The sequence below is a fragment of the Cucumis melo genome, chromosome 6 (genome assembly GCF_025177605.1).
Source record: "Cucumis melo cultivar AY chromosome 6, USDA_Cmelo_AY_1.0, whole genome shotgun sequence".
In the NCBI taxonomy this organism is placed as follows: Eukaryota; Viridiplantae; Streptophyta; class Magnoliopsida; order Cucurbitales; family Cucurbitaceae; genus Cucumis; species Cucumis melo.
In genome coordinates this window covers 28,168,277-28,185,153 of record NC_066862.1, presented here as the reverse complement: position 1 = coordinate 28,185,153, position 16,877 = coordinate 28,168,277, and the positions used below count along the sequence as shown (strand labels likewise).

Genomic DNA, 16,877 nt, shown 5'->3' with positions numbered 1-16,877 from the left:
GATTGTCAGTTTTCCTCGGTATAAACCAACTAGACTAATTTTCGACCTAACTTTTGTACAAAAGCGATGCCTTTCACTCTTAAAATTACCCTTCATTAGCATTTCACATGTTACACTTGTTGAGAGATAAACGTGGTAATCCTTGCTAAATTCAATCTGTCTTTCTCTTACTATATTTTTCTTTACTTACTTGGAAAAGAAGAGTTAGGTGATATTTTTTTTTTTTTTGGTTAAATTGGTTGCATTTGTCTTAACCGACTTTATTAGTCTATTGATTTATAGCTTTTCCAAAAATATTGTTCTATTAACATCTAAAATAAATGTACTACAACATTATCCTTTATTTTCCCTTACATTTATTTTTAACTTTTAAATGAATAAATGTTTTTATTACAACTTGTTTTTAAATAATATAATATAATTAATTATCATTAGATAAATAAAACTTCCGAAGTTAAAATTTAATATATTAGGGTGACTTTTTAAGTAGCTTATTGGACATTTGACTCATTAAGCGAATGAATGATTTGTTATATATATATTAAAAAGGAGATAAAGAAAATACTCTATGTGACTTCAAAACTTTTGTCCCTATATATTGTAACTTAGTATTTAAAAAGGTTAGTATAGAATAATAGATGCATGATTACTTTCACATTTTTACGTGCGAAATATATGTAATGTTTTTTAATTGCGAGGAGATATTATGTATTGGTTTAATACAATCCTAAAGTTTAGCCCTCGTGGAGGTATGGAGGTTCGCAAAACTACTGATAAGTTTTATCTCTTGTGTGTTATGAAATGGATTTAATGTGCTATTAAATTTGTCAACTCAATCACACGACATTCAATAAGTGGTTTTTTAAGCAACAATAGACAATAATGCCACAAAGAAACAATTTTTAGAAGCTTGAAATTAGAAGTTAACAGCTAAAATGAGTTTAGTTTAATAGTACTGACACGATCACCATCTCTAGAATTTGAACAATCAATCATCAACATGCATTCATTGTACTAAAAAAAAAGTTTTTTTTACGATAAAATATTAAAGTTTAAGTTTAATTAAATTTATGAAGTAACCAAAATTTTATTGTCAAATAGCTCACTTATTTGATTAAGTAAACAATACGTAAATCTTAAGGATGAAATCGCAACACTTTTAAAAGTGTATTTGAGCTACCAACCTAAAGTTGGTAGAGTGGGCTATATAAAAGCTCGCACCCTATGATTAGAATTTCAATTATAATAAAAATTCAAATTGCATCTATTGGTGTTATAAGGTACTATTAATTATAACATCACTATTTAAACTATAATGGTACCATTCAAAATCATTATAGATGTTACCATTCCTTACTCGTCCTCTCTTTTACTTTATGTTCTACTGGATTACTGTTTTTTTACCAAAGTTAAAATAGTATACACACAAACATTAGATTATAATGATCAGGATATAAATTGAAACAAAAACTAGTTATAACCGATTCACTGTTATAATCACAAACTATAATAACAAATCTAATACTTTTGAACTCTATACTAAACAAACCAAAAGTATAACATTTTAAAACGGAAAGAATTCAAACATTTTCTGTCATATTTTTAACCTAAACTAAAATTCAAAAAGTAAATAAAAACTAAATCCACATTTAGCATATGAGACACCATGTTTTAAAAATAGTATTTTAAAACTTTAATCTAAAATTCTAAAATGGTATTTTGGGGCAATTCGTTAAGTTTGAGAAGGTGGAACCGACCGGAATCAGATCCTCACCTTGCCGCCATCGTCAACGCCACTTTCAAGCACTCTCTTCTTCTCTCTCTCTCCCCCTTTGTGCCAAAGCCTTTTTCGGGGACCGCAAAAGGGCTGATTTCTTCTGCAACAAACAACCCCTCGCATGGTGGGATCGACTCCTTTCAATCACCTTATTATGCAATCGTCAGTGCTTTTCCCACTTATCATTACCAATTCATTATTCCATCATTTTCCGTTTCCCCTTCTTCTTTTTCCATTTCCACTTGATTTTTATCATCAGAATTACGAAATCTGTTTCCTCTTTTCTGTTTCTGTTTTTTCATGGCTGCTGTGTTATTTGAGCTGCTCGATTTTTTTTTTGTTCTACTTTGGCCGTTTTGTTTCACCTGTGGATCTGTTTTTTTATTTATTTATTTTATTTCGTTTTTATACATCATTGCGATATTGGATGTTGCTTTCAATTGTTCGATTTTGACCAAAGAAGTGGAAGACTGACGATCTTTTTTTAAGAAGAATCGATTTCTAAAGCGTTTCTTATTTTGCCTTCAAAAAATAGGTTTATTTGTCTTCTTCCTCAATTATTAGTTTCAATAATGCTCTTCTTTTTACGCACTGTGTTCTTGCTGTGTTTTGCGAGAATTATTGGTACTTTTACTTGTTTTCACGAAGCATTTCACGAATTATTCAAAAGAGTTGAGGAAGTTCCCGTGTTGATTTACTGAATGGAAGTGTTTTTTTTTTGGGAGGGAAAACAGAATTTGGCTTAATGGTAGAAGAGGAGAAGTTATCACAAAAGTGAAGATCACGGAGGAATAGAGTGGTAAAAGCGATTTGAAGATATGGGATCTTTTAAGGGCCATGTTCTTCCAGGAACGCTGTTTCTTCTGGTTGGTGTTTGGCACGTATGGAGTGCTCTGCTTCGGTACGTGTTAAATCCTAGCTTGTTTCGTGTTCGTGTGTGGAATCCCATGCCTGGCTTCGACGGAAAACTCAAATACTTAGAGCTTTATGTTATTGTTATTGGCGGTTTCATTGATTTGTGTATTGAGCTTTTGTATTCAACCCATCTTAAGTTCTTCGTTAATGGAGTTTTGAACCCTTCGCATATGAACAACTTTGAACATTCGGGGATGCTTCTCATGTTCTTCATTTTTGGAGTCATCGCTTTGCTCTCTGAAAAATCCAGGTAATTCGTTATTGTTTCATGAACAAAGCATTTGAGAGTGTTAACTTTTTCATTAAAGTTTCTTATTATTTTTGTTTAGATCAGTTCGGTTTAGTTAATTTAGTACTTTGCTTAAGTTAGTTTTGTGAAGTACTTTGAAAACGTGCATAACAGATTAAACAGACTATAACTTAGTTTCTGAGTTGAGTGGTGGGTTTAATAAAAACATGATGTTGGATATATGTCATTACTTGATAAGACATATCAAATTGATGGTGGAAAGTATGAGGATTTTCTTTTAAGAAGGAATTTAAGCCGGCAAGGACGAGCAAACGTGGCGTGTGTAGATGTATCTTTGCTGAATTGGTTGACTAAAAGTTCACGAACTTTTGCTCTTGATCTTGCAGTAGTTTGTTTACATCAGGAAATTGAATAAGTGATCATAGTTTCAAGGTGAAGATTTCAAAGTTTAGGTCTGTGAAGGATCTGTTCTGATTTATACCTTTCGTGCTGTTTTCGTACAATCAAGTTCACATATTAGTAAAGTAACACATGTATGGGAAGTAATTGATATGAAGATATAGCCTACAGATCATATAAGATGGAAGTTCTGGGATGAGAGCAATAGCAATTTCTACCACATCATATTTTAAGTTGTGCCCATTCCCAAACTTCGCTGAAAAGACACCTTTTTCGTCCTGATTTCTAGTATTTTTCAGTTCGTAGGAGATCATCGTCCAGAATTTGAAGTGAAATGTGGACAAATAAATGGTTATATTGTACAGAAGGGGACATGTCTAATTTGCATAATCTTTTAATCTAGTATTCAAATATTGAATTGAGTTGTTAACTATCAGTTTCTAAATATATGTGCAGTTTATCTTTTACTATCTTTAATCTTAAATCTTAATTACTAGTTTTTTTTCTTGAAAAAGAGCTGATTATTCAACTCTCACCTCTTTCTGTTTAGATTTGTTCGTCTACCAGACGAAGCGCTTTGTCTGATTGCTGCCACGGCATTCTGCGCCGAATATCTGTTGTTTTACTTTCACTCAACTACTCACAAAGGCCTTGAGGGTTATTACCATATTCTCCTTGTCCTCTTGATTGGGCTCTGCATTTTGTCGACGGTTGCTGGAGCTATTTTACCTACCAGCTTTCCGGTTGACATGTGCAGCGGTATCGCCATTACGCTCCAGGGTCTTTGGTTTTATCAAACAGCCTTCACTTTGTATGGTCCAATGATGCCTGATGGTTGTGAGCTTAAGGATGATATGATGGTCATGTGTCATTCAAAAGATAGTGAGGTTAGAGGTGAACTCCTAGCAAATTTCCAGCTCTTTTCTATGGTCATTGGAGTCCTTGGTGGGGTCGTCGGAGTTTACTGGTTTGCAGCATCGAAGTACGGGCGATCCGACCTTGGAAGTTCGAATGCCATCCAAGAATAGATTGTTTCCGGGTATGTCTTGCATCAAAATTTCATCTCTTTGTAGGATTCTTTAGGCGACTTCTAGGTTTGTTTCTTTACACATAAAAAGTAAAACATCTTTAGCTTCATTTAGAAATCCATGCCACGGTTATGATTTGGAGTGCTGCTTAACATGCTATTTTTTGTTATTATTTTTTAACACTTGAATGCTTTGTGAGTAAACAAATCCAAAGTGCATTTGGCTTGAGTGCTTTGACTTGAAAGCACTTTAAAAAATTTCTTGAGAAGGTAAAATCAACCATCATATGATTTTTTATTGAACGCTTTCTATTTATCTGGTTATCATTAAAATACTTTTGACTTCACGTTAAAATACTTTGATATTTTTAAAATCACTTTTGTCTGGTTGAAAATTCAAAATCACTCTACTCTTATCATATTCAACATTTAAAATCAATTTAACGAATGATTTTACACTTTAAACAAATTTTTTATACTATTAAAATTGATTTAGAATGTTTTAAAATATTTCTCTAGTAATTCTAAGAATGACAAAAATGACTAACTATTTTAGAATCACTTCCAAATACATTTTAGCGACGTCCCTTAATCTCTCACACTAATCTCTCACACTAAGACTCATTCAAGCTATTAATTTTTCTTTTCAACTTTATTGTAATTAAAAGTTTTAAATTGAAGAATGATTCATTGGAAAACATTAAAAGAGACCAAAAAGAAAAAAAGGAAAAGGGAAATGAAGAGATGGAGAAGAAAAGTGATGTAGTTGTGTGTCCTTTTACAGGTCACTTTGTAATATTTTGAGGCAAATAGTTCTTTCTGCTCATTCTCCAATGACTTTGCAGGATATTGTTGCTTAAGTTCTTTTTGTGTAATCATGTGTCAATGGCAAACATAGTCTATAGTTTTATTCTTTTGGGTGACTGATTGGAAATTATAGTTTCTTTTGGAAAATTTCAAATATTATTTATCATAATAGTGACATTAAAAAATATTTGAGATTGTCATCACGAGCATAGCTAAAGAGCATATGTACCTTAAGTGAATGTTAAGGTGAAGTGTAAAAGGGTTCTATTTCGTTGGATCGAAAAGGACAAAAAAACATTGCGGGCCATCAAACCGAATTTCTTTTATGATTAATGGCGTGTTTGGCCTTAAACTTGTTAAAATCGCTTTTATCATTTTCAAAATTTGAACTCTACAAATAGATTTTAATAGTATAAAAGTTGTGTTTGAAGTATTCAATTGACTACTAATTTAATTTTTAGCGATTGAATATGTGATTTAATTGTAGAATGGATAAAGATAATTTTAATCGTTTGCATTGGTAAGTAAGGAATGATTTATTTTTCAAACAACTTTATTGATTATAGAATTTTATTTTATTTTTGGGTTCAAATTTGACTATGAAATTAAACATTTAAGCTAAAATGGTCTTGATACCATAACGTTTGTCTTGTTTTCATAGTGAAGTTGTTATTTTGATAAATCAACATTTGAAAAATCAATCAAATGAAGGTTTAAATTTTGATTTGAATGTAGAAAACTTAAGGATCATCGTGACGGTTAGATGATCAAAATAACATAATCATAACTACGAGCGGAAATAGTATTTATATAGATTCTAAAAACAATAAGAATAAACTTGATAAGAAGCTTATTCAATACTTAGGTTTTATCGTAGCTCGTAATAATAAATTTACAAACAATGTAGCACAACATATGATTATTGTATTACTTATTAATAATGAACTTCTAATATGTCGTATATTTGATTCAACGATGAGTTTTCTTCTAAGAGTTCACGAAAAAAAGACAAGGAAAAAAATAATTATGCATTAAGATAAGTATAACCTAAAATTTATCGTACGAATAGTTATATATTGCTTTTTGCTAAAGATTCACACAAAATTTGGAGTTTTTCCTCTTGACACGTGGGGCAGCCACATTGGTCCGCCAAATGCTTTAGGAACCCAAACAATCTTCCGCCAATTCTAAGCGAAATTTTGATGAAAACCTTATCCTCTTTCACTGCTCTCATCCATGGCGTCCGTCCCTGCTTCGCATAGTGAATACAAAATGTAAGAGACGAGTCGACTGTATTTCAGTTTCATAGACAAACCTTCATGGCCGCCATTGCCGGATCTCTCAACCTTCCTCTTGCGCCTTCAAACCTTCCATTACTCCGCATTAAGGTACTCTTCTCATTTCGCCTCCCGATTGCAACATTTCTTTTAGTTCTATAACAACCTTTTCTACTATAACTACTTCAAATTATACCTAAACGATGAAGGATTCTTTAATCCGAACTGTTTGTCAATGGATTTTCCATAAGTTCATCAATCAACAATCGGTTTCTTAAAGATTAGGAGTTAGGATTTAGGATTTACTTTATCAGGGATACTTGTGAAACCTAGAACGATTCATTGATCCATTTCAATGACTACTGCTTGAATTATAATGAAACGGAAGAAGACGAAGGATTCTTTAATCTGAACTATTCATCAATCGAATCTCAGTTTTGATTAGTAGTTAGGATTTAGGCTTGGTATCAGTAAAACCTAGCGTGATTCATCGATTCAGTTCGATGATAACTACTTGAATGTTGAATTATACTGAAATGGAAGGATGACGAAGGACTTTTTTTTTTTTTTTTTTTAAATATCAGAACTATTGATTTTCCATTTCGATTGATTTACGAACATAGGAATTAGGATAGTTTTGAAGAACAATTGATTGTAAGAAGAAAACAGGAGTTGGGATAGTTGTTCGAGAATTATGAGGGTGGGCAAAGGAAACAAGTGTGGTTTGTTTGAATATGTTGTTAAGAAGTTATATATAAAAAGGAGTCTATGAATGTGGTGAGATTTTTTACTGAGCATGATTGATATTTGTTAAACTCGGAATGATTCGATGATTCACGTTGTTTACTAGACAAATTTATATTTTCTCAGCAGAAAAATTGTGAATTCTCAATCCATATAAAAAGCTACGAAAGAAATTGTTTTCCAAATTTTAGACCAACCATTAACCAAAACCAAACTCGCACGAACCATCCCACGAGTTTAAATGCAACATTGAGGCGTCCGAAGGGATTCGGACCAGCTCCAAGGAAGAAGAAGATGAAGAAAACAAAAGGAGAAGGAAGGGAGGATGATGACAATGACGAAGATGAAGAGGAAGACAACGAGGAAGAGGAAGACAACGAGGAAGAGGAAGGTGGTGTAATACCAGAAGTAGTGACAAATAGGATGATGAGTAGAATGGGATTTACGGTGGGGATTCCATTGTTTATAGGGCTATTGTTCTTCCCATTCTTCTATTACCTCAAAGTTGGGCTGAAGATTGATGTGCCCTCATGGGTGCCAGTCATAGTCTCATTCTTCTTCTTTGGCTCAGCTCTTTTGGGAGTTAGCTATGGGATTGTGTCCTCTAGTTGGGATCCTATGAGGGAAGGCTCTTTATTGGGTTGGAATGAAGCTCAGAAAAATTGGCCTGTTTTTTGGCAGTCCATTTGGGGTGGATCTAATAAGAAATAGATGAATTGGCTTTTATCTTCTTTCTTTCTCTTTCTTTCTCTGGTTCTTTTCGTATAAATATTATGGTCTTTTCTATAAGTGATATGAGAAGCTAAAACGAGGATAGTTTGTAGTCCATCTAGTTGAACTTAACTCAATGGTAGTCAGCAATAATCTTCTATTCAAATTTTCATCCCATATAATTGTCATAAGTTTGTAGTTCGAACCTTTCTCATTTCGTTTTACTAAAACGAAGTTATACGACAAATAATGTTGCTTGTAAACGAATTAAAAGAGATAGTTTTATAAATATGTTTTTTGTTTTGGTTAAAAAACGATTGCATATTTTTTAAGAAAATCATCGAGAGCATTTTTTTTTTTTGAAAATGACTTTTTGAAAAATCATTTTTTCTATTGAATCAAAATTGATCCTTAATACTTTTGTTTAAAAGGTTCTTCAACGTTAATAAAATTCAATTGGATCTTTAAAAATATCCCTTAAAAAAACTCTTTTAAAATCAAGAGTGAAAATCAATATATCGGCAAAATATATCCCTTTATTTTAACATAGTGTTATTTGACCATGATTCATAAATACTTTACTTTATGAATCAATGTGAATTTTGAAGTGATTTCTGCTCAAATATTTATTGGAAAATAGCTTTCTAAGTGGTTATTGTTCTAAATTTGTTGTTTTTCTATTTTATCCAATCTCACCTTTTTTTTGTTCTTTTTTACTTTTTGAAAAATTGTTATAGTCATTGACTTATTTCTACATTTTTACCTTTGGCTATAAAATGTTTGTCATTTTGTCTCTCCTTCTAACTACTTTTTCTCTCACTATAAAATATTTATCCCTCCATCCCTCTCCTTTGAATTTTCAACAATTTCTATCAACTTTTTTTTTTCATCTCCTTTAAATTTTTACCACTTTCTCCCAACCCTTTTTTTCCTCCAACCTCATAATTTATCTTTTTACTCTTTTAGGGTTGTTTGGTCCCAACTTCAATATAGTCCGCACAAAATTAACTATAATATTGCTATTTCAAATTTCTTTCTGTAATTTTGTTGTTTACTATTTTCTTCTCATCCTCTATTTTCTATTATTTTCTAACCAAAATAAAATATTGTTATAACCTAAGAACTATAACATTTTCTAATTTTGTTAAAATCATTTTAGAATTGTAGAACTAAATCACTTTGTCAAAGTACATATTTCAAAATCACTACAGTAGAAAATTCTTGTAATTTAAGATATTTGAATGTAACTAAAAGAGAATGAGATTTAGTTGGGCTGATGTGATGGAATGATAGAAAGTGGGCCTAAAATGAGATTTTTGATAAGAGACTGGGAAGAAGAACGATTCCAAATACATCGTTGCAAAATTTATATCCAATTCTCGTATAGATAAATGATAAAAACGTAAATGCTTCAAGATTTTTGTCAACCAATCGAGTTGACACGCGCACACACACATATACCTCTAAAAAATGAGTAACCAAATTAGACTTGGATTAGACGTCTCTAATATTGTCTTTGTTTGTAACAAAGGCATGTATTAGATGAGAGATTCATTATAGTTCATACGACCACCTCAAAAGAGTGGCTCGACCTTACTCCTATTCTGTTTTGTTAAATTTGTACTCCTTGTAATAACTTAAGTATTAAAGTGCAATACGATTGATATCATATAGATGTTTGGACCTTTTACATAGGTCAACTCAAAGTATCTCAAAACTATATTAAGGAGAAAGTAAGTTGACAATTACAACCGCTAGAGACCCATAAAGAATTAGTTCGATACAAATGAGATTTAAGCACCAACATAATCTTAAGAAGATATAGTCGGTGTATATATGAGCATTACAAAAATGAAGTTTATAACAATGATTTGTGATGGGAAGAAGATATTAAAATACATGAACTAGAAGCACGTTTGAGAGTATCACTTTCTAAAATCACTTTTATTTTACCTATAAGTTCTTATTAACACAACGAACATGAGAGAATTCGCACTACAAACTTCTTATTTGCTAACACTTCTATACACATATGTTGCTATAAATTTCATAGTCGTGTTTTCCCATTTCTTCCCTACTTTACTCTATTTTTTGTAGACATTATTGTCTTTTCTAAATCTTTTACTATACGTTTCTAAATACCCATCATTTACCTATTCGTCTAACTTTTGTCTTACTCTCCATCTCTCTCGTCTTTTTCTCTCTCCTTTGAATTTTTTTTACTCTCGTAATTTTTTTTATTTTTATCACACTCTTTAACTTTTTTTTTTCTCTATCTTAGTGACTTGTCATTTTCCTCTTTTAATATTTCTCTCTAAAATGTAATACTCTTTTAGTAAACATACAATAAAATAAAACATTAATGATTTAAACATGCTCTTAATATAATTTTATAGAAGCTAATTTGCTAAGTCATTCTATTGAAAATCACATAATTTTAAAATCGCATCTAAACGTGTACCAAATTAAAACCGAACCGAACCAAAAAAAGAAAAATTTAGGTTGGAGTAAAAAAGAAAATGGGGATTTAGTTGGGCTGATGGGATGGAATGATAGAAAGTGGGCCTAAAATGGGAATTGTCAGAAGAAGAGGGCTAAGTGGGCAAAAATTAAAAAAGGACAATACTTCTTCTCAAGTGTAATGTTCTTCTTCTCTCTTTGCTTTGTATTGTTCACTCTGCATTTCTGACTTGAAATGATTGTACAAATCATACATTTCTCCATTCATATTTCATTGACTCTCCCTCTTCCCTTATCCTTTTTATATAAAGAGAGGGGGGAGGGGGAGGGGGAGGGAGGGGGGTCGGTTTATTTATTTGTTTGTTTTTAAAGTGTACGGATGAGAGTGTTTAAAGCTTTGCATATTCGCACAGCTCAGTTTCAGTATAGTCGTGCTGTTCTCTTCTTTTTATATAACGGGAAAATAAACATTTATTTCTCTTTTTATTTTCATTTTTAATTTGAAATTTTGAATAATGAATATACACTTATATTTAATTTTAACTTTTACTTTTTATATACCTTCTTGATTTTGATTCTATTATTCACCAAAATTTAATTAGCCCTTAATTTGCACCTCTAATTACGTCAAAATCATGGGGAATTTTGTAAAGAAAAACTCTGAATTAACATAGAAACTTGTAAATTTATCTTCTAACATAATGCAGTAAAAAGTTATTCTTCATTACAAATTTAGTTGTCGAAACTTAAATCGTTAATATATATATTTTTTAATTCTATTGTGAATTTTGAAGGCCAAAAAAACTGGAAAACAAATAAACTATGTAAAAAAAATTGTCAAAATCTACTTTTCTTTGATTTTTTATGAAACGTAAATATTTTATTAGTTTAACAACTTTTCGATTTAAATTTTGAATTATAATTTTTATATACATCGTTTTATGAAACGTAAATATTTTATTAGTTTAACAACTTTTCAATTTAAATTTTGAATTACAATTTTTATATAACGAGTGATGTTGTTGATGTGGTTAATTAAATTATGGCATAGTAAAATATATGATACGCTACGTACGTAGTCATACTCGATGTGTACATATTTTGTAATTACATTTTGAAATATATAATACATCCACACACACAGATATATATATATATATATATATATATATATATATATATATATATTCATATATAACAGTACTAATAATAAGAGAAGTCATTAAATATGATTGAAGAATACATGTACTATAGACAAATTATATGAAACCAATTGGAATAAGGTATTATAATAATAAAATTGCATCAATCTCTTGTGATCATCTTACAATACTATGCTTTCAACTTCGATCAAAATCTCAATTCACTTTAAATACAATTAACCTTAGTTAAATCAAAAAACTCTTCGTAACATATATTAGAAAAAAACTCGTGGCATAATATTACAAAAAGTAATAAAAAATTATTAAAATACTACCGATGATTGTACTTTTGATCATCGTTATTTTTTCGTAGGTCAATCTATAGCAATTTTACTATGAATTATATATATAAAAAATACATATTCATGTTTTTTAGTTTGCCTTGCCTATAAAAAGAATTAATATTATTTAATCAATTTTAGTAAAAATTAATTTCGTGTGATTAATTAAATTTAAGATTTATTGATAATACGATAATTAAAACCAAACAATTAAAAATAATAAGCTCGAATTAAATAAAATTTAATATTATAAGACTAAAATGACATTTTAATAAAATAAAATTTGGATATGCTTTTAGGAGAAGAAATAAAAAGTGGAGAATAATTTTTTTTAACATTAAAATTTCAACCATGTTTTAATCGTGTAACTATAGGACAAAATAGTACATTAAAATAGTCGCCCAACCAAAAAAAAAAAAAAAAAAAAGAAAAAAAGATGATTGAATAAATAGTTTATTCCCACAAGAGAAATAAATAACTAAATAATATCCATATAAATGAAATCATAATTGAAAATCATTGGATTATGAATGTCATTCAAAATATCAATGCAACTATGTAAAGTTTTTTTTGTAAAAAAAAAATAAAAAATAAAAATATATTAATCCAAGTCAAATCACAAATAATGGAAAAGATTTTGGTCTTGGTGGAAGGAAATTTAAATAAAAAATAAAAAAAAATCAAATCATATACTTGAATAATCTTTTTAAATAAAAAGTTGTTATTCTTTAATATATATATATATATATATATATATATACACACATCTATAGTGTACAAGTTTGTGTTTGTAACTATCAAATCATTTATCCTAAAGTTTTATGGTAGCCTATAAATGTAAGTATAGTTGATTAGATGAAAAAAAGGGCATTTTTCTCGATCACTAGGAGACTTGAATCTATCAACCAATCAATATTGAATTAAAAAAAATTAGGTTGGACGAGTTTATATTTTCAATATCAATATTATTTAAGTTTTATAAGTTTTCATTTAATAATAATATTTAAGGAAATAAACTTTGATTGTATTCCTATAACGCATATAAATATTTTTTTTTAACGTGTATACTCACTCGATCATTTTAAAAGTCTAACTAAGTAATTAATAAATAAAAAAAAATTGTCGAAAAAAAGATTGTTATATAGTCCAAGACCATTTCTACCCACAAAAATTCATTTTTTTTTTATTACTACTTTAGTCAAACAAATAAAAAATTATAATAACCTTGATGATAAAAAATAATAAATTTTGAGATTTGAGAAAATATAATAAAAATTATATTAAAAACTAAAGTCAAATGCAAATAAACTAAATTAAAGCCTTTTAAGTCATGATGACTAAATTAAACCTAAACTAAAAGTTTATAGGTCAAATAGATAATTTAATCACATTTACCATTTTGACTCATCCCTCATTGTATCACTAAAGCCAATAATAATTCTTCAAGAAAAAAAATAAAACATATTAAAATTCAAGACATCTAATCATAAATGATAAAACCGTCAAATCAAACGATTGTCCATCGAAATGTAAAAGCAGTAAATCGAAATAGAGTAAGGAAAAAGAGAAGAAGAAGATCACGAAGTCAATGGTTTCAATAGTTCAATCGAAGTATGCATCCACTTACAAATCATAATGAGAATTTCTATTGCAACGACCAATAAAAAAAATTCAATCTCACTCATTCATACATCATCGAATTCGATGTTGTTTACGATGCAGAGAAATGATCAAAACTCTCGATCCTCTTGCCAAGTCACACAGAAGAAGTAACACACACTAAGATTAGTTAACTATGATTAAACTAACCCAAAAACTATTAATTAGACAACAAAGAATCACACAAAAAATACAAACAATCATTCATTTACTCGATAAGATTAAAATTAATTCATTTACATTTTTCCCCTTCTTGTATTTATTCAATATACAAAGATAGAAAATTTAATATTTTGAAATCTCTCTCTCTATATATATATATATATTATTCGATGAAAACATATATTTAACCAATTAAAACTTTATTTAAATTCTCAATTAAAAATATGTTTTTTCAGAAATTTATATTCTATAGAACAAAATCGACAAAATTTATTATTCTTGATTTTTTTACGAGATGTAAATATTTTGTTAAATGTTTTATTTTTGACAATTTTCTCTTGACAAAAGTATAACTTTTTATTAAGAGAATTAAAAAAACAAAAGGACAAAGAAAGATCAATGTACAAGCACCAAAAACTTGTACAACAAACAAACAAAAAAAAAACTAGGAAGAATATTCAAAGGTAAAATCAATATTTTATTAAGAATTTGATTTAAATTTCAAAAATTAAAGAAAAGAAAGAGAGGTTAAAAAATAATAACAACAACAATAATATTAATAAAAAAAAACAAAAAGCAATCAAATCAAACATTGGAAATAGGGAAAGAGTAAGATGAAGTATGGATTTAGATTTAGAGAGAGAGAGAGAGAGAGATTGCTTTAGAATGGGATCACTTAATGTCTTTATAATCACTTTTCAAACTTAATGAAAACTGCTTCCCCCAACATTCATAACGTTAAAAAGTAGTCTAATCTCTCTCTCTCTCTTCTTTTCTTTTCATCTTTGCTTCCTTGTCCTTCTCATTTCACTTTCTTTCTTTTTCCCTCCCCCCTCCTAACATTCCCACACATATATATATATAATCTTTCTCTTAATCATTGAATTTGAATCCATTAAAATTGACTACCAAAAATCTCAATCATTTTCCCCCTACCTACCTACCTATCTCGTGGAATGAAAAATCGACCTCCTTTAATTGCTTCAAATCAATTCATTTTTCACCATTTTAGAGATTACTATAAAAACGTTTGACATTATTTTGCACTTAATCCTTTTTAGTAGTGATTTTCTTTTATGGAGTGTAAATAATTTTTCAGTACTTTATCTGGTAAAATATTTACGATCCATAATCAATTTTGTTTTGTAGTGATTTTCTTTTACGGAGTGTAAATACTTTTTTTAATATAAAAAACCCATATTTATATCCTTTTTAGTATTACGGTTAAAAAAATGATTAAACGACGACGATTAAGTGAGACAACTAATTTATTCATTATTGAGTTATATGTGCTAAAATAAATAAAAATTGACATATTTTTTAATATTGTAATTTCTAAAATTTGATGGTGATGTGTGATTCTATAATATTTGAAGAAGGTTACTAACACAAAGACATATTTAGACATCGATGGATTTAGTATAAATCTAAGAGGTTCGAGTCTCCCTCAACTTTATGGTTTATATCAATTGAAATAATATCAATACTAGTAGTTAGTCCATTAATAAAATTGTATTTTATTTCAAATAAGTTTAAGCCTCAATTCTTATATATATATCTTTTTTCATAGATTATAAAGTCCCATAATCGACAAAATTTATGGATATTCCAACGTCTTTTTAAATATTTTAAAACCAAAATAATTATGAAACGTTGAGTTATACAAAATTATTAGTTTATTTATGATAAAAGTAAATATTTATAATCGTTATTCACATGGAAAAGAAAATGCAATTATGAAGTTAAAAGGGGAAAAACGAAGATAATGAAATTTTTGGGGGAGGATTTTTAGAAGGGAAAAGTGAGAAGATGGAAAGTTTAAGAATTTAAAAAGAGAAAACCCCAAGAATTAAGAAAGGAAAAAAATAATAATAAGAAAGAAATTAGAAAAGAAAAGAAAAGAAAAGAAAAGAAAAGAAAAAGAAAAGTTAAGAAGTAAAATTTGAATGTTTGGGAAGGAGCTCTTTTAGAATTCACGAGTGATGGGATCGAGGAGGGTGGGGGGAATGACGTTTTTGGACCTTGACTATGCTTTTCTTGCCTAAGAAGATCTTGTTTTGTGTCACCCTTCGCTTTACCAAAAGTTGGTGCCTCTCTCCTCCATTTGATTTAAGTCATTATAATTTTGAACTACGTTTTTCTAGTTGATGTAATTTAAGATACGTTTAAGTTACATTTTAAAGTATTTAATTTTAAAAGATAAACAAAATTGAGATGTTTGGGTAACTTTTCAAAATATATTTTTTAAAAGATGAAATTGAAAAAATAATCAATTTAGAAAAAAAAAAACACTCAAAGCTGAATTTTGAGGAAATAGATTATGCATATAAACATCGTATAAAAATGTAACCAAACATGTAAGTGTTTCAATTTTAAACTCATTTTAAAGAAAATATTTTTAAAAAATGGATTAATCCAAACGCACTGAGTCACTCGAAGTTAATTTTTTCTAATTGAAATTGAATAATAATAAAAATATAACATTAAAAAGGTAGGTAAGCTCATAACTCGAACTTATTACTTATGTAGAAAGGGAAAAAGAACAGATCCAGTTCATATGGAATCTTAAAAAAGAAACAAATACACATAATACACTTGATTCAGATTTGATACACTTGATATCCCTTAATACCTTTGGTACAACTGAATACACTCTAGTGTCGTGTTTGCAAAATAAGAAAAAGTGGGTGACACATTTTAAATGATATTTTTAATCGAATAAAAAACTTCGATATTACATTACATATGAGAAAAGTTTAACATTAACATGCAGGTGAGGAAAGAGAAAGAAGGAAAAGAGTATTTTTGTGTGGGATGAGTTTGGTTTTGTTGTCCCTCTATTCCAAGCATTCTTTGCTTAAAGAGAGGTTTTAAGGGATGGAATAAAGCCAAATGAAGGCAGCAATGTGTCTTAAAAATTTTAAAAAGAAAAGTAAAAGAAAAAAAAGGTTTAAATCTATTTTAGGGTTTTGTTTTTTTTAATGGCTAAAAACACTTTGGAGCTTTTGAGAAAAACAAATTTTGAATTGTTTGAGACTATGGCGCCGAAGTTGCTTAATTGCGACTTCTACGATATATAGAGTCAATAAGATATAACATTTATCTTTTTAAATATTGGAATATGTTTTTCAATACGTTACAATCTAGTCAAACATTTTCTTGTTTTTTTTTTTTTTTGTACACCTGTTGAGAGTTGATAAATTCGA

General features: G+C 29.0%; 2 protein-coding genes across 8 annotated transcripts; both read left to right on the top strand.

The window, feature by feature from the left end:
- The first annotated feature begins 1,692 nt into the window (after positions 1–1,692).
- On the top strand, positions 1,693–6,563 carry LOC103490728 (uncharacterized). Of its 6 annotated transcripts, none has more exons than XM_051086408.1 (4): positions 1,725–1,939; positions 2,512–2,942; positions 3,892–4,380; positions 6,268–6,563. In XM_051086408.1, exons 2-3 carry the CDS (start codon positions 2,596–2,598, stop codon positions 4,367–4,369), a joined length of 825 nt encoding a protein of 274 aa, XP_050942365.1. In that variant the 5' UTR covers positions 1,725–1,939; positions 2,512–2,595; the 3' UTR covers positions 4,370–4,380; positions 6,268–6,563. The 6 variants fall into 6 exon arrangements, with proteins under 6 accessions (XP_008448600.1, XP_050942365.1, XP_050942364.1 ...); XM_051086407.1 differs by lacking the exon at positions 6,268–6,563 and adding an exon at positions 5,153–5,302 and having other exon boundaries at positions 1,725–1,901; XM_051086406.1 differs by lacking the exon at positions 6,268–6,563 and adding an exon at positions 5,153–5,302.
- LOC103490730 (protein PAM68, chloroplastic) lies at positions 6,299–8,024 on the top strand. Of its 2 annotated transcripts, none has more exons than XM_008450382.3 (2): positions 6,299–6,563; positions 7,323–7,927. In XM_008450382.3, the coding sequence occupies exons 1-2, from the start codon at positions 6,495–6,497 to the stop codon at positions 7,905–7,907; spliced, it is 654 nt and encodes a 217-aa protein (XP_008448604.1). In that variant the 5' UTR covers positions 6,299–6,494; the 3' UTR covers positions 7,908–7,927. The 2 variants fall into 2 exon arrangements, with proteins under 2 accessions (XP_008448604.1, XP_008448605.1); XM_008450383.3 differs by having other exon boundaries at positions 6,359–6,563; positions 7,326–8,024.
- Positions 8,025–16,877: the final 8,853 nt, after the last annotated feature.

Coding starts and splice junctions, on each gene's coding strand:
- LOC103490730 (XM_008450382.3), top strand. CDS start 6,495: ATGGCCGCCATTGCCGGATCTCTCAACCTTCCTCTTGCGCCTTCAAAC. Junction 6,564..7,322: donor TTCCATTACTCCGCATTAAG/GTACTCTTCTCA, acceptor ATATTTTCTCAG/CAGAAAAATTGTGAATTCTC.
- LOC103490728 (XM_051086408.1), top strand. CDS start 2,596: ATGGGATCTTTTAAGGGCCATGTTCTTCCAGGAACGCTGTTTCTTCTG. Junction 2,943..3,891: donor TTGCTCTCTGAAAAATCCAG/GTAATTCGTTAT, acceptor CTTTCTGTTTAG/ATTTGTTCGTCTACCAGACG.